The sequence below is a fragment of the Dama dama genome, chromosome 4 (genome assembly GCF_033118175.1).
Source record: "Dama dama isolate Ldn47 chromosome 4, ASM3311817v1, whole genome shotgun sequence".
Taxonomy (NCBI): domain Eukaryota; kingdom Metazoa; phylum Chordata; class Mammalia; order Artiodactyla; family Cervidae; genus Dama; species Dama dama.
Window position 1 is genome coordinate 68,598,741 of NC_083684.1, and position 26,176 is coordinate 68,624,916.

A 26,176-nucleotide genomic window follows, 5' to 3' on the forward strand; every position below is an offset into this window, starting at 1 on the left:
CTAAACCAGAAAACTCAAAGGAGACACAGACGTAACGAACAGACTTTTGGACTCAGTGGGAGAAGGCGAGGCTGGGATGAGTTGAACGAAGAGCACTGAAACATATACGTTACCATGTGTAAAACAGAATAACCAGTGGGATTGGGGTGTGACCCAGGGCACCCAAGCCGGTGCTGTGTGACGCCCTGGAGGTGTGGGGGGGGTGGTGGGAGGGGGTTCAGGATGAGGGGGACACATGTATACCTGTGGCCCATTCAAACTGATGTACGGCGGAAACCATCACAGTACTGTCAAGTAATTATCCTCCAATTAAAATAAATAAACTAAAAAAAACACTAAATTTGGACAGACTCAAAGTGAAAGGTGTGGGTGGGATGTTAGATGTAGGGAATAAATTCTAAAATCTAGAGACACATCCTAGCAGCAGTTCTATGTCAGAAGTGTCAGACGATCATGTTTCCTTCAACCCCAAAGTCCTACATCCCGAGAAATCTGGTAAGAAAATTAAAGTCATGCTTTCCCCAGTGTTTACCCATGTATTTTTTTTTTCTTCTACACATTGCAAGGCAGGATAGGAACTTTAATGGGAGGTAGAGGACGTAGGCACAGACAGTCAACCCCACAATCGTATCACTAGAACACTGTGAAGGAAGAGCTCCAAAATCATCAACCGGCTCTGATGAACCATTTACAGGACAGGGTGTGTCAGGAGGGGAGATGCCAAGGTGACCAAGTGGGACATCTTGGTGAGAAGATTACTCCAGGACGTGCCCTTGTCAGACAAGTACACCCCTGAGTCTGGCCTCGTCGTTGGTCCAGAGATGGTGTGAAATGACGAGGTCGTGGTTCATCTCTTCCACCTGCGTCAGCATCATCTTAATCTCCTCATCATATGAAGATTTGTTCAGGCTGGGAAAATACAAAGAGAGAAGCTATGTTGACTCGATACATGACTGCTGCCCTCTCTACACCCCGATGGCTAGTTCCCCTTCACTCTTTGCTGGGACAGTTGTGCAAAGGATGCACAAAATCCTTCCTAGAGACTAGGAAAGTGAGAAAGAAGGGTGTGAAGCATTTGTCCCTCCCCTGCAGGTCACCAGGGTCTTGGTACACAGAAGGCACTCAAATGTTCATTCTATGGAAGTCAGCTACATGCACTCTAAATGCAAACATAATGTTCCTTGAACTTGTGGTTGCCAGAGGGGAAGGATGGAGGGAAGGGATAGTTGGGGAGTTTGGGATGGACATGGACACACGGCTGTATTTAAAATGGAGAACCAACAAGGACCTATGGTAGAGCACAGGGAACCCTGCTCAATGTTATCCTGCAGCCTGGATGGGAGAGGGTTTGGGGGAGACTGGGTACATGTGTATGTATGGCTGAGTCCCTTTGCTGTCCACCTGAAACTCACGCTTGTTAATCGGCTATACCCCAATACAAAATACAAAGTTTAAAAGAAAAAAAAAAAAAGACATGATGTTCCAAACAATATTGACTGCTGCTCTTCAAGAAATGTACTTCTGTGTCAAGACGCTGCTCTCTCCTTGATGGAAACCCTCCTGGCTGTGAGCTGTGGTTGCACTTTTTTGGGCAAATTAAGTAGGAGATGGTGTTTTTAGTAAAGGAGTCATTCTTGCCTGGGGGTGATTCTGCTTATCAGGGGACATTTGACAACACCAGGAGCCTTTAAAAAAAAAATTTCAGGTGATAGATATGATGGGCATTCTTTTTTAAAAGTTAATTAAAATTTTATTGAGATATACCTAACATACAACATTATGTAAGGTTAAGGTTGCAACACATTGGTTTGATATGTTTATATACTGCAAATTGATTACCATCAGAGCGTTAGCTAACATCTCTACCAGATCACACAATCTCTGTCTTTTGGTGGTGAGAACAATTAAAATCTTGTCTCAGCATTTTGGTTTTTTTTTTTTCTTGGTGGTTGAGGGGCATGCGGCTTGCGGGATCTCAGTTCCCTGACCAGGGATTGAAGCCGGGCCACGGCAATGGAAGCACAGAAGCCTAATCACCAGACCACCAAGAAGTGCCTAAAGTTTGTATTTCTTGTCATCATGTCTCAAAGGAGGTGCCCCACGGAACGGAGCGAGTGGGTTGAGACCAGAGATGCTTGACCAACATCCTGCGATGCACAGGACAGCCACCCCCAGGAAAGAAGTCTCCAGCCCAAATGTCAATAGTGCCAAGACTACACAAACCCACGGTGGTCCCACCTCCCTCGGGGGTCACTCACCACCGAGGGAACAGCATACACTCACCCGAGCACTTGCAGGCTACACTCCAGACTGACTAAGGCTTCACACAGCACCGCCGCCCCATCATAGTCCAGGCTGATCCATTCCAGGTTCAGGCAAGCCAGCGATTTGCAGGCGGTGAGAGCTGAGGCCAGGTCCTCACAAGAGGCAGAGCTGAGCTCGCAGGTATCCAGCCTGCACAGGGGGACACACCGGCGTAAGGTGGGCTGGCATCCCCACCACCTGGAGGTGCCAAGGCCGCGCCTCTGAGAAGAGACGTTGCAGTCTGGGCAAGTGGGTCTCACCTGGGGCATACAGCGTGTCTGCAGACATCGGACGCATGCGAGGAGTCCTGCTAGCCTCCCGTGGGTGGAGGGAGGCCAGAGTTAAACCTCCCTTAATGCACAGGACAGCTCACTTCCCCACCCCAGCAAGAAACCACCCAGTCCTAGGGCTTCCCTGGTAGCTCAGTGGTGAAGAATACGCCTGCCAATGCAGGAGACGCGGGTTCAATCCCTGGTCCAGGAAGATCCCACGTGCCATGGAGCAACCAAGTCCATAAGCCACAACTACTGAGCCTGTGCTATCAAGCCCAGAATCCACAACTACTGATGCCTGTGTGCCCTGGAGCCTGTGTTCCACAAGAGAAGCCACTGCAATGAGAAGCCCGCACACTGCAGCTAGAAAGTGGGACCCGCTCACCCCTACTGGCCGCAGTCAGAGAAAGCCCATGCACAGCAATGAAGACCCAGAGCAGCCAAATAAACAAATAAAATTATATATATTAAAATGAAACCACTAAGTCCCTCATGTCAGCCCATGGCAAGCTGGAGCAAACCCTGGTTTCATGACTGGCATTTTACTTAACAGATTGTTTCAGAAACACTTGCTTTTAAACTTGCATCCCGTTCATCCCTGTCATTCTCCAGCTTTTCTTCTTCTTGAAATAGGTAAGCTTTCCCACCATCCATGGACACTCACCCAAGGTTCTCTAATTTACACTTAGGATGCTTCAAAGCTTTACATAACTCTTTGGCACCAGCATCATATATCTTATTGTTCCCTAGTTTCAGGGTTTTTAGTTTTTCACTTTGGATAAGAACAGTAGCGATAGCCACACAGCAAACAGAAGTGAAGCAGCAATTCATCAACCTGGAGGGGAAAAAAATACAAATGTATCTGATCCTGAGGTCCAATCTGTAATGGCTTCACTTATGTTCACTTATTCCTGTAAAGGAAGAAATACTCAAGTGTTCCTGAGATGATGATGATGGTGACGATGATGATCATAGAGATGACAGAGATGATGATGGTAAAGATAATGATGATAAAGATGATGATGATGGAGATGATGATGATAAAGAAGACGATGGTGATAGAGATGACACAACGCAGTTCCTCCACTTCCTGCCCTCTGCCCAACCCTGGGCTCCCTGCATTCTCCTTCCTGCCCAGTCTCTCCCCTCAGGGACCTCTGTTCTTGCTGGTACTAATGCTCTTTATCCAAGGATCTGCTGTGTTACCCCCTTACTTCCTTCAAGTCTTTGTATACACAGCATGTTTTGGGATGGACTTCACTGAATATTTCACATAATTTGATATCCCCTGTGTGTCTCCTGTCTCCAAGCTCATGGCTCCTCACAGTATTGTGCCCCACTCACACAGTATGCAAGTGTGTATACAGAACATACAGGCACACGTATATACATATATGTACACATGTGTGTAAATATGTGCAAATCTGATAAACGTGTATTTGTGTATGCAAGCATGTGGACACATGTATAGGCACATTTATACACACATGTCTGCTATGTACACATATGGAATATGTATAGAGTGTGTATATGTGTGTCTACGTTCTCAAGCAAGAATGATTTTTGCTTCCTGCTCCCAGGGTGCACTAGGACGTGCCTGGTGATGTTTTTGTGGTTAGCTACCACCATCCTACAGGGCATTGGACAGTCGTCCTCCACAGGAAAAAGCAATCTCAGCCAAAATGTCAATAGCTGACATGCTGTTGTTTAGTCACAAAGTTGCGTCTGAGTCTTTGCGTCCCCATGGACTGTAGCACACCAAGCTTCCCTGTCCTTCACTATCTCCCAGAGTGTGCTCAAATTCTTGACATGTACACACTACCATACATGAAACAGGTAACTAATAAAGACGCACCATGCAGCACAGGGAACCTCTCAGAGCTCTATGGCACCTGAGTGGGAGGGAAATCCAAAAGCGGGGATACATGTGCATGCATAGCTGACTCACTCTGCTTACAGTGGGAACTAACATAGCATTGTAAAGCAAATATACTATAATGAACATTTTTTAAAAAACAGATGAATGGTTAAAGAAGTTGTGGTACATATATACAATGGACTATTACTCGGCCATAAAAAGGAATGAATTCGAGTCTGTTGTAATTAGGTGGATGAACCTAGAGCCTGATACACACAGTAAAGTAAGTCAGAAAGAGAAAAACGAAGATCACATAATACATGCATATTTCTGGAATCTAGAAAAAATAGCACTGACGAGCCTATTTACACAGAAGAAATGGAGATGCAGATGGAGAATGGCCTGGTGGACACAGTGGGGGAAGGAGATGGTGGTAGGGCAATTGACAAAGAAGCATTGACATATATACACTACCGTGTACAAAATGGGCTTTTCTGGTGGCTCAGATGGGAAAGAATCTGCCTGCAATGCGGGAGGCCTGGGTTCAATCACTAGGTTGGGAAGATCCCCTGGAGGAGGACATGGCAACCCACTCCAATATTCTTGCCCGGAGAAACCCCATGGACCGAGAAGCCTGGCGGGCTACAGTCCATGGAATTGCAAAGAGTTGAACATGACTGAGCAATAAGCAAGCACAACATGTATAAATCAGACAGCTAGTGGGAAGCTGCTGGATATAGCGCAAGGAGCTCAACCTGGTGGTCTGTGATGACTGAAGGGGGTGGGATGAGCGGAGGAGGCTAAAGAGCAAGGAGATTATATATAAGTTATGACTTATTCACACTGATGTATAGCAGAGACCACCACAATACTTTAAAGCAATTATCCCGCAATTAAAAAAAAAAGAAACTTGAAGAGGTAGAGTTAAAAAAAAAAAAAAAAAAAAACACATCTGTCAGCCAGGAAGCCCCAGAAGTATCAGGTAGGGTAACCATTGAGCCTTGCTTTTTTTTTTTTTTTTTTTTTTAAAGAAGACTTTATGCTCTTCCTCCCTTCCTGTTCCTTTCCCAGGCTGCCAAGAGCCAAAAATCAAAATCAAATACTGACATTCAAACAAACCCCAGCCAGGCATACCATAACTCCTGTAGGTTGCAGCTCGGGTGCTTCACTGATTCACACAAAGTTATCACTCCCTCATCTTTCAGGACGTTTGACCCCAGGTCGAGAAAAGTCAGGGATCTGTTGCACAGAAGGACTTGGGAGAGGTAGTCACAGGCTGCAGAGGTGAAGCAACAATGTGACAATCTGCAAAGACACACACATCACCCGTCAACCTACACAAGTTCTATATTCTCGTTCAGCTGCTCAGTCATGTCCTCCTCTTTGCAACTCCACAGACTGTAGCCCTTCAGGTTCCTCTGTCCATAGGATTTCCCAGGCAAGAGTACTGGAGTGGGTTGACATTTCCTCCTCCAGGGGGTCTTCCTCACCCAGGGATGGAAACTGAGTCTCCTGCATTGGCAGGCAGATTCTTCACTACTGCGCCACCTGGGAGGCCCACATAAGCTCGACAGGGTAATCTTTTCACGAAACTACATGTAAAAACTTTCTTGTACTCTGTGGTCACTTAGAAAAATAAGACTATTAAAATGTGGAGCAGAGGTGACTTCCCTGAGGGTACAGTGGATAGGAATCCACCTGCCAATGCAGGGGACATGGGTTCGATCCCTGGTCCGGGAAGATCCCACATGCCTCGGAGCAATGAAGCCTGTGAGCCACAACTACTGAGCCTGTGCCCTAGAGCCTGTGTTTGCAACAAGAGAAGCCACTGCTCACCATAACTAGAGAAAGCCTGTGTGCAGCCATGAAGACCCAGCGTGACCAAAAATAAATTAAAAAAAAAAGTTAACATGTGTAGCAAGGGTAGAAACACAGAAGGATGTGGACAACAGGGTCCCAAACTGGAGGACAGAATCTCGGGATCCCAGCTCCAAGTCAGAGTACCGCCAGCTACATGACCTTGGACTAAATCTGTGCTCTGTGACACAGCATGTTCATTATTTATAATAGATAGATGACATCCTATTTCACATGTTCCCTTTGAAGAATGTTATTTTTTTTCAATGTGTGGTTATGAATTCTTGTCTACTCACTGTTGGGAATTTAAAAAATAAAGGGAAGCATAGAAGTTGCAACCAGGTAGATCAAGGCTGAATATGAAGGAAAAAAAAAAAAAAGACTAAATAGGTCCCATATGTATGTAGCTGGTTTAGCTGACACTTCATGAAGAATTCCAGACTTTCAGCAACGGCACATAAGCCAGATACCTGGAATTCCAACAGGAGATGGTCAAGTGGCAGGTAGCAGGTGGAAAGGGGCAGAAACCCACCCATGTGGGCAGGTGCTGCCCAGCCCACATGACCCCCTAGCCCCCGCCCCCACCTCCCATCACCTGCCCGGCCGTTTCAGGGCATCTCAGGATGGCACCTCTGGCAGGAGGAATGGAAAGGTCTTCGATTAGCAAATGCCACTCGCTCGTGGTGGGTTTTCCCTTTCAGTTCTTTTATTTTTTGAGATCAGACAATAGACAGCTAATTAATATTTTGCTCAGCCAGTAAAGAATCTGCCTGCAATGTAGGAGACAGGTTCAATCCCTGGGCTGGGAAGCTTCCCTGGAGAAGGGAATGGCAACCCACTCCAGTATTCTTGCCTGGAGAATCCCATGGACAGAGGAGCCTAGTGGGCTACAGTCCATAGGGTTGCAGAGAGTCGGACATGACTGAGCAAATAACACTTCACTTTGGTGAAATAAGCTTTCTCCAATACTTAAAGAAAATGTAAGGTTTTACAGACAGAGAAAGTGATATATCGTATGATATCCCTTACGGGGAATCTAAAAAGAAATGATACAAATGAACTTATGTACAAAACAGAAAGAGATTCACAGACTTAGCGAATGAACTATGGTCAGGTTGGAAGGGATAATTAGGGAGTTTGGGACAAACATGTACACACTGCTGTATTTAAAATGGATAACCAACAAGGACCCACTGTAGAGCACAGGGAACTCTGCTCCACGTTATATGGCAGCCTGGATGGGAGGGGGGTGTGGGGGGAGAACGGATACATGTATATGTATGGCTGAGTCCCTTTGCCATCCACCCGAAACTATCAGACCATTGCTAATCAGCAATAATCCAATACAAAATAAAAAGTTAAAAAAAAAAGAAAATGTAAGACTTTAACAGTCACTTAATACAATCTCCAAATTTTCCATTACTCTACAATTATGCCTTCCCTAAATATCTCCACTTTCTGCCATTTTAAGTTATACTGCATTAATACCTTGCATCAAAAATTTTTGGATTTTCTAAGGTTTGTTATTAATAGACTTTTCATATGTTTTTTGATTTATTAGCCAATTGACTTTGCAAAAAACTTAATGCTTTCTATTATACTATAAATTTGCCCATTTTGCAGAATTCTGACCTGGTGGAATATATTTTTAAAATCTGCGCATTTGTTTAAAATGATATTAAACATTTAAATACTAAAAATATTAACTATTTGGGGGAAAAAAAGGTTGAACATTACAGGGATGGAGTAAGGGCTGTAAGAGAATTTTTGTGCTATTTTTCCAACTTTGTTCCAAGCCTAAAACTAGTTCAAAATGAAAAATATAGAAATAGGTTGAACATTTTTTTCCTTTTAAAGTTCCTAGTGACTTTCTTACATCTTCAGTAGTCTTTCATTTTTAAGGAATAAAGATTCAAATTTAAAAACAAAAAAAAAGTTAAATGATGTATTTTAAAGAACTCTTAGATAAACATATCCCACTTAAATTACCAGTTATTGAATACACTTTAATTCTATTTACTGAATAATATCAGGCAAGATTTAATAGACAAGTCCTTTCCTCTTCCAATATGTACTTTCTTTTGTGCCTCTAAATATTTCTTGGTCTAATCGTTATAGTTCAGAGTTTTCCCTTATTTTTTTAATAGTTTGGTTTTAATGTTTAAAGTTCCCAGAACTTATTTTAGTACTGACCTTTTTTATAATCTAAAAAAAAATCATCTCAGTAATAATATTCTAGCCTTCTGCTATTGTAAATGCCACTTTGTGTGTGCATGTAATCCTTAAGTCTATAGACACATACAGACCTGTGTACAGACACACACACACACACAAGCTTTGTTTCTAGACTACCTATTCACTTCCATGCACTTGGGCAAGCTTGCTCCTGTCCCCCACTTTAAGGCATTCTTTTGAAGTTAACACTAAGTTTCTCCTGTGGCATCCCTACCCCCCCACCCCCCCACCCCCCGCCACCTGGGTAAATAGACAACCCTTTCTATTGCCACCGACAAAGAATCAGTTTGCTTTATAGAAACTCCAGGAAGAAAGAGGTGGGGACACTGGGGGTTAGGGGGGGCCCAGTGATAACCGAGGGCGTGTGAAGCTCCACACCTGCATGTAACGAAATGAATCACCCCCAGGCTCCCAGTATACCTACAGAAGCACCAACCGTCTTTATGATAACCAAGGCCCCAAGCTGGATGCTAAGAGCTCATCTTGCGTCTCTAGAATTCAACAATTCAACCTCAGGCGCCCCTGTGGGACAAGCCCACTTTGCTGGACCACAGTGTGGGGGGCGGTCCACGTGCCGTCTCCCCCGGGCTCCCCTCCCCGACACCGACTCACAGCAGCACTTCCAGGGCACAGTCTGGGCTCTTCAAGGCCTCACACAGCATCCGCACCCCGTCGTCCTTCAGGGCATTCTCTGACATGGAGAGAAGCTTCAGCTTCTTGTTGTGGACGAGAACAGAGGCGATGTCTTTGCAGGCTTTACCCGTGATGTCACACTTCCCCAGCCTGCGGGAGAGACGAGTGGTGGGGGGCAGCAGGGATGTTTACAGGGTGTCTGTGCAACTGGCCCTGAACTGCATCAGGGCATCTAATCCAGCACCTGCCAATTCCAGACTTTTTAAAAAGCAGAGGTAATCATGCGATTCTCCGCAAGAATTCCTGTTGCTTTCCACTCAAATTAGAAATGCTTTCAAACTGTAGTACTGGAGAAGACTCTGGAGAGTCCCTTGGACAGCAAGAAGATAAAACCAGTCAGTCCTAAAGGAAATCAACCCTGAATATTCATTGGAAGGCCTGATGCTGAAGCTGAAGCTCCAATACTTTGGCCACTTGATGCAAAAAGCTGACTCATTGGAAAAGACCTTGATGATGGGAAAGATGGAAGGCAGGAGGAGAAGGGGATGACAGAGGATGAGATGGTTGGATGGCATCACCGACTCGATGGACATGAGTTTGAGCAAGCTCTGGGAGATAGTGAAGGACAGGGAAGCCTGGTGTTCTGCAGTTCATGGGGTCGCAATGAGTCGGACTCAAGTTAGCAACTGAACAACAACAAAGCAAGCCTGTGTGTTCAAACAAATCTTATGCATGGACCCTTCCTCTCCCTCCTGATGAATCTTGACAGGTGAAATTAACCAAGTACACGTGATCCGTCAGTCATATTACTGGTGGAGAGAAGAGCATGTCTTCTTGGTGGGTTTAACAAGTTGTTTTTGTTTATTGCTATTTCTACTATTTCCCTTTGTTCTTCCTGCTGAAAAACAGACTGAGTCTGTTTAGAAATCCCCCAATGAGGCTAAAGGCATCCCAGATAATTTTCAAAAGAAAGCAGTGATTTGTGGGAAATTACTTTCCCTCTATCCTCAATGGTATTATCTGCCAGATTCCAAGATGACATTTGTGATTATCCATAACCTTTCTCATTTTCTCATTTCTCTGTGACTGTCTTCAAGGAAAGAGAAACTGGAGTTATGGCTTTGGTAGGGTTGGTTGAGAGGAGAGTCAAGGAGAATCAGATAAGACATCTGTGAGGTCACTCAAGTGAGCACAAAAGAAAAGATGGGACAGACCTTCTGAGAGGAAGCTTTGTGCTTAAGAACCCATCCATCCTCATATTATTAGGAGGTCTGCTGATACGGAGATGGACGTGGTAAAACATGTGAGAGACAATGACAGGAAAGGAGATAGGCGTGTTGGATCTGCCGAGTTCACACAGGGAAAAATCTACATCATGGAGGAAAACCCCAAGACTTACATGAGTTCTTCTATGTTGCACATTGGGTGTTTCAGCGCCTCGCACAGCTTCCTGGCATCCATATGGGAGAGGCTGCTGCCATAGAGGTTCAGGTATTTCAAATGAGGGTTATGAAGAATGGCCTTAAAGAATTCTAGGCTATTTGCCAGATTCGAAGCAAAGTTACACCTACAAAAGACAAAGAGATACAGTAGCTCATGCAATGAAGTCCAAAGCAAGATACCTCTTACATAATTCTTCCTACTTTTTATGTTTAGGCTCCTAATTTTTTTTTTTTAATATCCAGTTTGTTGTTGTTCAGTCACTAAGTCATGTCCAACCTTTTGCAACCCCATAGCATGCAGCACGCCAGGCTCCCCTGTCCTTTACTATCTCCCAGAGTTTGCTCAAATTCATGTCCATTGAGTAGGTGATGCTATCTAACCATCTCATCCTCTGCCGCCCTCTTCTCCTTTTGTCTTCAATCTTTCCCCGCTTCAGAATTTTTTCCAACAATTTGGCTCTTCTGGTGCGTGTGTGAGTTAAGTCACTTCAGTGCCTGACCCTGCGACTCCATGGACCATAGCCCACCAGGCTCCTCTGTCCATGGGATTCTCCAGGCAAGAATACTGCAGTGGGTTGCCATGACCTTCCTGACTCAGGGATTGAACCCATGTCTCTTATGTCTCCTGCACTGGCAGTCAGGTTCTTTACCAGTCGCGCCATCTGGGAAGCTGTCTTCTGGTTATTCCCGCCCATGAATTCTCTCTGGGATCTTCAGACATCAGGTGCTCAGATGTCTCCTGTTTCTGCCTAGTTCCTCCACTTCTGCATCCCACCACAGATATTATAAGGAAACCAGACTTAGCCCATGTTAAATTCTAAGCACCATATTTGTGTCTCTTTGCTCTCCTACATCTGGCAATACCTCCCATGTCCAAACAAGATTGTCTTCCGCAAGGAAAGGATCATTTCAATCTAAAATTTTTAAAGGGTTTTTTTTTTTTAAGGAGACAATTTTTTCAAGTTTTCTTTAAAAAACAAAAAATAAAACAAACTAAAAGGAGATGGCATATGTCCTGGTTAGAGAACTGGGCTCCTAATGTAGAGAAAACTGGATTCAAATATTTGCTTTTCTCCTGGATATTCTGAAGTTTGGGTAAATTAACTTAATAGTGGAGGTTCATCACAAAACAAATAGATCATGATGGTTCAGAAATTACCATTTATTGCACCCACTGATAGAGGAATGGATAAAGACGTGTTACATTCCATATACACAATGGAATGTTACTCAACCATTACAAAGAAATGAAGTAATGCCACTTGTAGCAACATGGATGGACCTAAGGAATGTCATACTGAGTGAAGTAAGTCAGAGAATGAGAAATATCGTATGACATCCCTTATATGAGGAATCTAAAAAGACGTGATACAAATGAACTTACTTACAAAACAGAAAGAGAGTCACAGACTTAAGAGAATGGACTTATGGTTGCCAGGGGGGAAGGGATAGTTAGGGACTTTGGGATGGACAGGTACACACTGCTATATTTAAAATGGATAACCAACAAGGACCTAGTACGGAGCACAGGGAACTCTGTTCAGTGTCATGTGGGAGCCTGGGGGGCAGGGGGCCTGAGGGAGAATGGATACGTGCATCTGTACGGCTGAGTCCCTTTGCTGTTCACCTAAAACCAACTCAACATTGTTAATCGGCTCTACCCCAAGACAAAATAAAAAGTTCTTTAAAAAAAAAACTCTAGGTATGATGACAACTCATTTCTGTGTACACTGTGAAGAGGAACTGTTTTCCTCATTTTGGAACCCCAGGATCCTTGGAAGGACATGCACATTTTCATTCATACCTTCACTCATACCTTCATTCATACCTTCATTCATACTTCACTCAGGTGGTCTCAGATACCTGGTCTCCTCCTTCACAGAGTCATCTGCCCCGTTTAAAATCAACAACCAATCTCTCAATTATAAGACCACTAGTCCTTGTTTTTCAATAAACTGTATATACTGGAGAAGACTCTTGAGAGTCCAAGAAGATCAAACCTGTCAGTCCTAAAGGAAATCAACCCTGAATATTCATTGGAAGGACTGATGCTGAAACTGACGCTCCAATAGTTTGGCCACCTGATGCGAAGAGCCGACTCATGGGAAAAGACCTTGATGCTGGGAAAGATGGAAGGCAGGAGAAGGGGACAACAGAGGATGAGATGGATGGGGATGGATGGCATCACCAACTGGATGGACATGAGTTTGAGCAAACTCTGGGAGATAGTGAAGGACAGGGGAGCCTGGCATGCTGCAGTCCGTGGGGTCTCAAAGAGTTGGACACGACTTTGTGACTGAACAACAACCACTGAACTAATATATGAGCAAGTCAGTCCCCTACTTTATTTTTGACAGAACTTCCAGAAGAAATAAAACAACAACACTGCAACAAGGTCCATTTTTTACTATCCACGCAGGATCTAGAGCAATTCATTTATAAGCCCGTTTCTTTCTGTGAAATGAATAAACCATGTCCAGAATGCAAGGATCCATACATTCACTCGACCTCAGTTTAAAGAGCGCCTGGAAAGCTCTGCATTTTGCTGGCTGCTGGAGACATCAGGGTAAACAAGAGAGATATCTTTTCTCTCTTCATGGCAAATTAGTCAGAGAAACACTGTGTCTTAAGACCACCCCCAGCTGTGGTGGTTTTGGTATATAGGTTTTGGTATATAGCAAGAAGCCACACTTAAACTGAAGGAGGAGTTAAATTTAGCTTGAAAGTGATAGCTTGCAGGATTGAAGACAACAGGATGGCCTAAGGCAAACCAAGTTACTCAAAAGTCTCAGAGAAGGCCATCATCAAAAAATCTGCAAACTATCAATGCTGGAGAGGCTGTGGAGAGAAGGGAGTCCTCCTACACTGCTGGTGGGAATGTAAATTGGTAACAGCCACAAGGAGAACAGAAGGGAGATTTTAGGTTTTAACCTAAAAACAGAGCTACCATATGCTCCAGCAATTCCACTCCTGGAAAACCATAACTTGAAAAGGCACACGTACCCCAATGTTCATAGCACTATTCACAACAGCCAAGACATGAAAGGAAGCTAAATGTCCATCGACAGATGAATAGGTAAAGAAGACGTGGTCCATATATACAATGGAATATTACTCAGCCATAAAAAGAATGAAATCATGCCTTTGCAGCAACATGGATGGGCCTAGAGATGATCACACCCAGTGAAGTCATTCAGACAAAGACAAATACCATATGACATCACTCATATGTGGAATCTTAAAAAAAAAAAAAAATGATACAAAGAAACTTATTAGCAAAACAGAAACAGGCTCACAGACTTCAAGAACAAAACTTATGGTTGCCAAAGGGGAAAGGTCGGGGGAAGGAATAAATTAGGAGTTTGAGATTAACACATACACACTCCTGTATATAAAACAGATCACCAACAAGGACCTACTATGAAGCACAGGGAACTCTCCTCGGTACTGTACGATGATCCGTATGGGAAAAGAATCTGAAAAAAGAGTGGACACATGTATGTGCGCCTGTGTGCTAAGTTGCTTCAGTCCTGTCCAACTCTTTGTGGCCCCGTGGACTACAGCCCCCCAGGCTCCTCGGCCCATGGGATTCTCCAGGAAAGAATACTGGGGTGGGTTGCCATGCCCTCCTCAAGGGATCTTCCCAACCCAGGGATGGAACCTGAGTCTCTTATGTCTCCTGCATTGGAACACAGGTTCTTTACCACTAGCACCACCTGGGAAGCCAAGATACAGGTATATGCAGGCATGCATGCATGTATGTATGTATGTGTGTGTGTGTATATATATTTAACTAATTTTGCTATGCACCTGAAACTAACACAACATTGTGAATCAACTACAGCTCAATATAATATAAAAGTTAAATTTTAAAAATTACACAGAAAAAAGTACATTTCGGTACATGAAGGCAGTCTCTCCATTAGAGAAACATCTCCTCTCCCTGACTTCTTACCTGTCATAAAAAGCACTCTTTGTACAACAGAAAGAAAAGCATCAGAGAATTACTGGGACCTTCTCTATGCTTCTGGTATTTGTTTTGTAAAAAGGTCATGACAAAATTGTTGTAAGGGTTACAAGACAGAGGAGACGGTGCATATAAAGCAACCAGCTCAGGGCCTAAGAATTGTTCTATACACACCACCCATTCCGTGCTATTCTTACTGTTTTTCTCTCTTATGAACGTGAGGCTCTCTTACCCCCTGTCCTCAGCACCTTCCTCCACCTTTTCCTGGGAAACAGCTATTCTCGATCCCTCAGCATCCAAGCAAACATCACCAACTACCCGGACTATCCGCTCTTGGGCTCGCCAAGCAAGCTTTACGTCACAGTTAAAACATCTGTGACAGAGGAACTGAAATGCCTCAGCACAAACACATCGCTAGACCAAAACACACAGCTGTGTCACCCAGAGGTAACACCAAGTTCCCCGAAATGCCAATTCTGCTTCTGACACAAAGCAAGAATTCTCTGGGCTTCCCAGGTGGCTCAGTGGTAAAGAACCTGCCTGCTAATGCAGGAGATGCAGGTTCAATCCTTGGGTCACAAAGATCCCCCAAAGGAGGGCACAGTAACCCACTCCTGTATTCTTGCCTGGAGAATCCCATGGACAGAGGAGCCTGGAGGGCTACAGTCCACGGGCTCGCAAAGAGTCTGACACAACTGAGCGACTAAACAGCAACAACAACGATATTTTTCCAAGTCAGCATTGAACTCCACAGCTAATCGTCTGCACACAAGTGAGCTGATGCCGTGGGAAGGAAGGTCTGGTTCTAGGGCCACTCACAGCAGAAAAAAAGAAAATCTGTCCTTTCTCATCCAGCCTCTGTAACCTGGCAACCCAGCTTCTTGGGCACATTCAGTCTTCACGTCTCCCTGTTTGCCCAGTTTGTGTCTCACTCAGGGAAACATCTTAAATCAAGGAAAGCGCTCAGAATTTGCTTTCGACACATGGGATTGTAGCTCGGGTTTTTAAAAGAAACCAGAGTGGGGAAAAATGACACCCTGCTATTGACTTAAGAACAGGTGAAGACCCGACTTACACGAACTTGCGGAGTTTACAGACGGGTTGAGACAGCGTCCTGCAGAGAACAGCCAGAGAGGGCTCATCGAACTGACAGTTCTCCAGATTTAGCATCTCGAAGTCCTCGCTGGCGGTGAATGCTGAGCACAGATCCCGCCAGAGGGCGAGCTTCTCGATGGTGCTGTGGGAAGACAAATACCATGATTCTCCCGTGTCTCCACTCAACCCACTCCTTAAACTGCTAAAAATAGGGCTTCCATCCCTGATGGCTCAGTGGTAAAGAATCCACCTGCCAATGCAAGAGACAAAGATTCGATCCCAGATCTGGGAAGATCACGTGCCTTGGGGCAACTAAGCCTGTGCACCACAACTACTAAGTCTGTGCTCCTGAGCCCACATGCTCTAGAGCCTGTGCTCTGCAACAAGAGAAGCTACCACAATGGGAAGCCTGCACACTGCAACTGGAAAGGAGCCCCTGCTTACTACAACAAGAGAAAGCCTGCAGGCAGCAAACAAGGACCCAGCAAGGCCAAAATAAATTAATTTTTTTATAAAGCCAAAAACAGAGTTGCCATACAATCCAGCAATCTCACTCCTGGGCATACATCTGGAAAAAACCAGATATATTCAAAAGGATATACGCACTCTTATGTTCTCTGCAGCACTGTTTACAATAACCAAGACATGGAAGCAACCGAAATGTTCATCAACAGATGAATGGATAAAGATGTAGTGTATATACATACACACAGACACACACAATGGAATATTACTAAGCCATTAAAAAGAATGAAATAATGCCATTTGCAGCAACATAGATAGACCTGGAGATTATCAAAGTAAGTGAAGTAAGTCAGGCAAGAGGAAGGCAAATATCATGGGATATTGCTTGTATGCAGAATCTAAAATAAAAATAATACCAATGAACTTAATTACAAAACAGAAACAGACTCACAGACTTCAAAAACAAACTTACTGCTACCAAAGAGGAAAGGCAGGAGGAGAGATAAATAAGGAATTTGGGATTGACAATGTATACACTACTATATATGTTTGTTCATTTGTCTTATCTTTTTGATTCCACATATAAGTGAAATTGTACAGTATTTATCTTTCTCTGATTTATTTCACTAAGCATAATATCCTGCAGAACCATCCATGCCATCATAATTGGCAAGATATCAATTTTTATGGCTGAGTAATATTCTATCTATATTGCATCTTTTTAAATTTATTTTTTAAGTAAAAGATAATTGCATTACAGAATTTAGTTGTTTTCTGTCAAATCTCAACATGAATCAGCCATAGGTATACATATGTCCCCTCCCTCTTGAAACTCCCTCCCATCTCCCTCCCCATCTCACCCCTCTAGGCTGGTACAGAGACCCTGTTTGAGTTCCCTGAGACCTACAGCAAATTCACAAACGGGCTAGCTATTTTACTTATGGTAATATAAGTTTCCATGTAACTCTCTCCATACATCTCACCTTCTGCTCCCCATCCCCATGTCCATAAATCTGTTCTCTATTGTCTGTTTCTCCATTGTTGTTCTGCAAATAAATTCTTTGGTACCATCTTTCTAGATTCCATATATATGCATTAGTATACATATGTATATATATCAGATCTTCTTTATCCATTCATCTGTCAATGGACACCTAGGTTTTTTCCATACCTTAATAAGGCTGCTACAAACATTAGGGTAGATACAAAAGTCCTCATTATGGGCAAAATAATCTGTAACTATGTATGATGACAGATGTTAACTGGTCCTCAGTTGGTAAAGAATCTGTCTGCAATGCAGGAGACCTGGATTCAATCCATGGGTCAGGAAGATCCCCTGGAGAAGAGAATAGCAACCCACCCCAGTATTTTTGCTTGGAAAATTCCATGGGCCAGAGGAACCTGGCAGGCTGCAGTCCATGGGTCAAAATGAATGGGAAACAAATGAGCAACTAACATTTCCACTTTTCATGTATGGTGAAAGATATTAACTAGACTTACTGTGGTAACCATTTCACAGTATATACAAATATTGCAAATTATGCTGCACACCTGAATCCAATATAATTGTTGTATGTCAATTATACATTTTTTTTGGCCATGTCACCCAGCATATGGGATCTTAGTTCCCCAATCAGGAATCAAACCCATGTCCCCTGCAGTGGAAGCATGGAGTCTTAACCACCAGACCACTAGGGAAGTCCCTCAATTATACATCAAATTTTTTTAATGACAGTGAAAGAGGGTATGTGTTTGAGAGCTAAAGTGTGAGCTGGGAGCCTGAGCCTGATGAAAGAATGCAAGTTAAAATCAGCCCAGGGATGCAAGGATTCTTCAACATTCACAAATCAATCAATGTGATATACCACATTAACAAATTGAAAGATAAAAACCATATGATTATCTCAATAGATGCAGAGAAAGCCTTTGACAAAATACAACATCCATTTATAATAAAAACCCTCCAGAAATCTGTCATAGAAGGAACATACTTCAACATAATAAAAGCCATATATGATAAACCCACAGCAAACATTATCCTCAACGGTGAAAAATTGAAAGCATTTCCCCTAAAGTCAGAAACAAGACAAGGGTGCCCACTCTCATCACTACTATTCAACATAGTTTTGGAAGTTTTAGCCACAGCAATCAGAGAAAAAAAATAAATAAAAGGAATCCAGATTGGAAAAGAAGAAAAACTTTCACTGTTTGCAGATGACATGATCCTCTACATAGAAAACCCTAAAGACTCCACCAGAAAATTACTAGAGCTACTCAATGAATATAGTAAAGTTGCAGAATATAAAATTAGCATACAGAAATCCCTTGCATTCCGATACACTAACAATGAGAAACCAGAAAGAGAAATTAAGGAGACAATTCCTTTCACCATTGTAACGAAAAGAACAAAACACTTAGGAATAAATCTACTTAAAGAAACAAAAGATCTATATATAGAAAACTATAAAACATTGATGAAAGACATCAAAGAGGACACAAATAGATGGAAAAATATACCATGTTCTTGGATCAGAAGAATCAATATAGTGAAAATGAGTATACTATCCAAAGCATTGATAGATTCAATGCAATCCCTATCAAGCTACCAACAGTATTTTTCAGAGAACTAGAATAAATAATTTCAAAATTTGTATGGAAACACAAAAAACTTTGAATAGCCAAAGCAATCTTGAGAAAGAAGAATGGAACTGGAGGAATCAACCTGCCTGACTTCAGACTATACTGCAAAGCTACAGTCATCAAGACAGTATGGTACTGGCACAACAGTACCATATAGATCAATGGAACAGAATAGAAAGCCCAGAGATATATCCACGCACCTATGGACACCTTATCTTTGACAAAGGAGACAAGAATATACAATGGAGAGAAGATAATCTCTTTAACAAGTGGTGCTGGGAAAACTGGTCAACCACTTGTAAAAGAATGAAACTAGAACACTTTCTAACACTATACACAAAAATAAACTCAAAATGGATTAAAGATCTAAATGTAAGACCAGAAACTATAAAACTCCCAGAGGAAAACACAGGCAAAAGCCTCTCTGACATAAATCACAGCAGGATCCTCTATGACCCACCTCCCAGAATATTGGAAATAAAAGCAAAAATAAACAAATGGGACCTAATTAAGCTTAAAAACTTTTGCACAATGAAGGACACGATAAGCAAGGTGAAAAGACAGCCTTCAGAATGGGAAAAAATAATAGCAAATGAAACAACTGACAAAGAATTAATCTCAAAAACATACAAGCAGCTCTTGCAGCTCAGTTCCAGAAAAATAAATGACCCAATCTAAAATTGGGCCAAAGAACTAAACAGACATTTCTCCAAATACGACATACAGATGGCTAACAAACACATGAAAAGATGCTCAACATCATTCATTACCAGAGAAATGCAAATCAAAACCACAATGAGGTACCATCTCACGCCGGTCAGAATGGCTGCTATCCAAAAGTCTACAAACAATAAATGCTGGAGAGGGTGTGGAGAAAAGGGACCCCTCTTACACTGTTGGTGGGAATGCAAACTGGTACAGCCGCTATGGAGAACAGTGTGGAGATTCCTTAAAAAACTGGAATTAGAACTGCCATATGACCCAGCAATCCCACTCCTGGGCATACACACCGAGGAAACCAGAATTGAAAGAGACACATACCCCAATGTTCATTGCAGCACTGTTTACAATAGCCAGGACATGGAAGCAACCTAGATGTCCATCAGCAGACAAATGGATAAGAAAGCTGTGGTACATATAGACAATGGAATATTACTCAGCCATTAAAAAGAATGTATTTGAATCAGTTCTAATGAGGTGGATGAAACTGAAGCCTATTATACAGAGTGAAGTAAGTCAGAAAGAGAAATGTGAATACAGTACACTAACACATATATATGGAATTTAGAAAGATGGCAATGATGACCCTATATGCAAGACAGCAAAAGAGACACAGATGTAAAGAACAAACTTTTGGACTCTGTGGGAGAAGGCGAGGGTGGGATGATTTGAGAAAATAGCACTGAAACATGTATATTACCATATGTGAAATAGACCACCAGTCCAGGTTCGATGCATGAGACAGGGTGCTCAGAGCCAGTGCACTCGGATGACCCTGAGGGATGGGATGAGGAGGGAGGTGGGAGGGAGGGTCAGGACGGGGGTCACATGGCTGATTCATGTCAATGTATGGCAAAACCACTACAATATTGTAAAGTAATTAGCCTCCAATTAAAATAAATAAATTTATTTTTAAAAAATAAATAAAATCAGCAAAGAGAAAAGACACATAAGCAAAATCTGGAGGAAATCAGGCACAGTCTTCTAAGTGTGCCTTCCCAGTGGAATTATCAGGATATGCTAAAATGCTACGGAGGTGTGTTGGGGTGGGGGGGAAGCATTGTTCTGGCAACAATAAAAACTGCTTACCTTTCAACCTGACGTTGGCCCTATGAAGTAAGACGCTGACCCTTGTTTATATAGATGGAAAAACTGAAGACTCACAGTTCATGGTCACAACACTAGCAAATAGCAGTGCAAGGACTCAAACCAGTGTCTCTTTGACTACAAAAGTCACATTTTTTTAAGTACAATGGTTTATGAAATACCCACTGGGGGCTGGCAAGAAAGTGAAAAGTGAGGGTTAGTTGCTCAGTTGTGTCTGACTCTTTGCAACCCCATGAACTGTAGCCCACCAGGCTCCTCTGTCCATTGAATTTCCCAGGCCAGAATACTGGAGTGGGTAGCCATTCCCTTCTCCAGGGGATCTTCCCAAACCATGGATCAAACCCGGGTATTCTGCCCTACGGGTGGGTTCTTTACCATCTGAGCTACCAGGGAAGCCCATCTGGGACTGGCACAAATATAGCATGTAGGAGAGAGGGAATTAATACATGGACTTACTTTGAGATGTATCCCGACTCATCTGGGAAGACATGTTCCATACACAGGTGAAATTTCTGCAGACTATGGCAATGTCTCAGACAGGCTGCACATATTATCAGCTCCTCTTTGGTACCAATATAAATGTCAATGTCTTTGAAGAAATTCACCACTTGGGCTACAAATTCTGGGTCCTGGGTCTCAAACAAACAATTGAACAATGCCTGGAAACTCATCATGACATTATTGGGGTCATACTGACTTAAAGTGTCAAGGCTTTGCGTTATTTCCTGCTTTATCTCTTTGGACAGTGGAAAACCAAAGGATGTCTCCAGCCTGTGGGTCATCCTTTCAGTTGAGAACACAAACAGGAATACCGCTGTCCAGGACAAGTGGGAGTAGTGTTCACCCACAGCCCTGGTGATGAGCTGGGTCACATTTCCAATGACCGAGTGAGGTGGGTCCTTGGGTCGTTTGAACATGTAGAACATGGCAGCGCAAAATTCTTGGATACAGGTATGGATGAAGGCAAGGCAGTCACCACTCCTGTGAAGAAGTTTCATATCTAACCACATCGAGGTGTCCGATTCGGACACCCCGTTCCTCCTGAGGTCCCCGGGGCAAAACAGGAACGTGCGAGTCCACATACCCTCAGCAGCCAAGGTACACAGGCTTTTCAGACAGGCTCTTCTCTGCTTCAACGGACAGGTCTCACTTCCTGATTTGAACACTTTCGTGAAGAAAGACACGTACAAAGCAGTGATGGTTTCAGAGTCCAACTCCAGGTCTTCTCCTTTCTCCAGCTGACACTTCAAGCCCGTACAGACTAGCCAACAGAGAAAGGGGCTCTGGCACAAGATGAAGAGTGAGCTCCTCTCCCTCACAAAACTGAAGGCTCTCGAGGATGCATCCTTCTCCCGGAAGTAATGGGAGAAATACAGCTTCCTTTGGCGCTCAGAGAACCCCAAGAGAAAGACACATTTCATGTGCTTCAACAAGGAGTAGTTTTTCCTCACCCCCATCTTGCTGAGTGCGAGGAGCAGAGAGCATTCTGGGAGCATCCGTTTCTGCAGCAGGCTCCGCAGGACAACCTGCATGGAATGTGGCTGCTCCCAGTCTTCACAGAGGTCGGTGTTGCAATCCAAGTCAAACTTCAGTTCCTCCACGCCATCCAAGATAAAGAGGATTCTCTCTGGCTGGGAAAAGATGTCTTCAATGGGCTCCGAAGATTCAGGCCAGTCCCTGGAGAGCAGCTCCACCAGGCTCATGTCCGTCACACCATTCATTTCACGGCCCGTGAGGAAGAAGACAAACGAGAACCTGTCCCTCCATAGGTTTCCCTTGGCCCACTCCAGCATCACTTTTCTCAGAAAGGTTGTTTTTCCAATCCCTTCAGGACCGTGCAAGATCACAGTGGGTGAGAACTCTCCAGGCTTGAGGGTGGCAAGGTAGGCAGCATTCAGTTGTTCATACTCACTCTTTGTGGTCTCTTTGTAGAAATCTTCAGGAACCAGAAGGCAGGGCTCCTTCTCCCACAGGACTTGGAATTTCTGCTTCATGTGGCTTCTATATGGGTTTATCTTCTCTGAATTAACAGGGACAGAAGACAATTTTTTAAAAAATACACCCCATATTTGGTACTGAGAACAAACCCTATGGATTTACTCAAACACATGTGCAAAGACTGATGTATGCCCATGGGGGACCAGGCTCATAAACTTTGGGGTTTTTTTCTTATTTATTTTTATTGAAGTATAGTTGATGTACAATGTTGTTAATTCCTATTGTACAGCAAACTGATTCAGTTATACTTATATAGCCATCCTTTTTTAATATTCTTTTCCATTATGGCTTATAGGATTTTTTTAATTGGAGGGTAATTACTCCATAATGTTGCGTTATTTTCTGCTGTACAACAATGTGAATTAGTTCTATGTATACATATATCCCCTCCTCTTGAGCCTCCCTCCCACGCCTCCCATCCCACCACTCTAGGTCATCACAGAGCACCAAGCTGAGCTCCTTGTGCTACACAGCAGCTTACCACTAGCTATCTGTTTTATACATGGTAGTGTGTACATGTCAGTACTACTCTTTCAATTCATCCCACCCTCTCCTTCTCCCAACGTGTCCTAAGAACCTAGGAATAAAACTATCATATGACCCAGAAATCCCACTGCTGGGCATATACCTAGAGAAAAACATAATCCAAAAAAAAAAAAAATCTACCCCAGATTTTACACAGAATATGGACACCTGGGGATTACACTTCAAACTAGGAGAACACTATCTGCCCAGTCAAGAATTCATAAGCACTGCTATTTATTTAGGGATTCCATGATGGCTCAGCAGCAAAGAACCCACCTGCCAATGCAGGAGACATGGGTTCAATCCCTGGGTCAGAAAGATCCTCTGGAGAAGGAAATGGCAACCCACTCCAGTATTCTTGCCTGGGGAATTCCATGGACAGAGGAGCCTGGTAGGCTATGGTCCATGGGGTCACTAAGAGTCAGACACAACTGAACATGCATGCATGTATAAAACAGATAACCAGCAAGGACCTACTGCATAGCACAGGAAACTTTACTCATTATTTTGTAATAACTTATAAGGGAAAAGAATGTGAAATATATATACCTTATATAATTTATGTACTATATAATATTTATGTATATCGTGCATTATACTACATAATACATAAATTATATGTCAGGACGATCCCCTGGAGGAAGAAATGGCAACCCACTCCAGTTTTCTTGGCTGGGAAATCCCATGGACAGAGGAGCCTGAAGGGCTACAGTCTATGGGGTTGCAAAGAGTCGGACACAACTTAGCCATGAAACAACAAATTATTACTAATATATTTAATGTATAATATAAATTATATATTATATCACTTGGCTATACTTCTGAAACTAACACAACATTATAACATTATAAATCAACAATAATTCCTTTTAAGAAATCATAATAAAGCCATGAAAACAGATAAAAGAGAATCTTGAGAGCAGAAACACAAAATATAAAGAAATATTGGATGAGTTTCCATGTTCGTGAATTCCAATTTAAGATCAAACACTCACTCAAAAATAAATTTAAATATATGTGTGTGTGTGTGTGTGTGTGTGTGTGTATATATATGTATATATATATATATATATATAAAGAGAAAAAAATTAATGGGCGCTTTATCTGGTATTTTGTCACTTTGTTTGCCAGGATTTACGACTCAACTGATCTTATTCTCTGAGGGAAAGAAAATGGCATACTCGCCCAGAGAAGGATGTAAAGCCCTTCGGTGAGTCAAAAATAACTGGTCCTGAGTCAGTTGTGTCCCTTTTGGAAATGTTATCTAACATGAGGGGACACTGTTAGGTCTGCATTTTTCTCATTTGCAAACCTCAGAGTCATGGTAAAAATGAAACGACATCACACATGAAAAGTATTTCCTGTGGGAGCAGGGGCATCTGCTCTCTATTTCCTCATCTTAGGATTCTGCTAGTTTCTTGTGCCAGTCTGGTGAAAAATATGTGACCCATATGAAAGAATCTAAAAAAGAGTGGACACGTGTACATGTATAATTGAGTCACTTTGCTATAAGCAGACACTAACACAACATTGCAGGTCAACCCTACTCCAATAAAAAAAAATATTTAATCAAAAAAAGGGTGGAGAGGGTGGAACAAATGGAGAGAGTAGCATGAAAACATATACACTACCAGGTGTAAAATAGGTAGCCAATGGGAATTTGCTGTGTGATGCAGGGAACTCAAACTGGGGCTGTGTGACAACCTAGAGGGGTGGGATGAGGTTGGAGGTGGGAGGGAGGCTTAAGAGGAAGGGGACATGTGTATACCTATGGCTGATGCATGTTGATACATGGCAGAAACCAACACAGTTCTGTCAAGCAATCATCCTTCAATTTAAAAAAATAATTTTAAAAAAATATTTTAAGAAAAAGGGGGAGAGGGGGTCAGAAGCATCATGGAATTCCATCTCAGCAGTCCTGGTGACACAGACACTAAGCCCCAGGCACTCAGTCGTGTCCGATTCTTTGCAACCCCATGAACTGTAGCCCGCCAGGCTCCTCTGTCCAGGGGATTCTCCAGGCAAGAATACTGGAGTGGGTTGCCATTTCCTTCTCCAGGGGATCTTCTAAACTAGCAGTGACTCAGCTTGGAACAGAAAAATGAGGAGAAGACACTTAGATTAATGGTCTGAGGACATTATTCAACCACTCTGGCCCATCAATGACCAGAGTTGGCTTGCAATTCTACTATTTCCAAGGGTCCTACTGACCCCTAACACATTCTCAACAGATGGAGGTGTGGCCGCTAATTCAGTAACTATGCAACCTTGGTTAGAAACTCCCAGTAAACCAGCCACCCCCGTGGGTCCCAGCCCCCCATCCCTTCCAGGACACTTACGTCGGATCTCGTTCTGAGCCTTCTTCCAGAGATCAGCCCGACTTATCTGAAGAAACAGACTCAGGGTCACGTCCCAGGCCAGTTTTCCCGGGTAATGCTTGCTCAACAGCTTTGACACATTTTCTCGTGAAGCCTTCTTTAGTTCAGTCCACGGGATGGGCTTGAGTTCGAATTTCAGAGGTTCTTGCTTGAGGAGCTCCTTAAATTTCCAGAACTCTTCCTTTTTGAGCTCCTCCAGGTACCACAACAGGCCAAAGTCAGAAAAAAAATATTCAGCCATCTCGTCATGGGATTGCGGAGCTGGACTTCTCCAGCCGTGGGGAAAAGGGGAAATTCTCAAAAAGAAGCAATAGGTGATATGATACCTGGGAAGAAGGGTGTCATGATGAAGTTAAAACTCAACAGATGTGGATATTGTATCATGCATTTCTTGTTTAAAATCTATCTTCCCAGCTTCACTTTGTGGGGAAGTACCCCATCCTTTCTCAACATTCCAAAACCACGTATATGAATTCAGTGCTAGCAACTGAAAATGTGGCTGATACTAAACCAAATTCCCTGGACTGCAAGGAGACCAAACCTGTCAGTCCTAAAGGAAATCAACCCTGAATATTCACTGGAAGGACTGATGCTGAAGTTCTAATACTTTGGCCACCTGACACAAACAGCCAACTCATTGTAAAAGACCTTGATGCTGGGAAAGATTGAGGGCAGGAGGA

The 26,176-nt window shown here is 43.1% G+C and overlaps 1 protein-coding gene across 1 annotated transcript; it reads right to left on the reverse strand.

The window, feature by feature from the left end:
* Positions 1–776: 776 nt before the first annotated feature.
* On the reverse strand, positions 777–25,737 carry NLRP9 (NLR family pyrin domain containing 9). Its single transcript, XM_061136727.1, is given in 10 exon segments — positions 777–909; positions 2,284–2,454; positions 3,241–3,411; positions 5,569–5,739; positions 9,139–9,309; positions 10,559–10,696; positions 12,701–12,714; positions 15,625–15,805; positions 21,052–22,615; positions 25,458–25,737. Coding segments are annotated over 10 exon segments (2,994 nt in total).
* Positions 25,738–26,176: the final 439 nt, after the last annotated feature.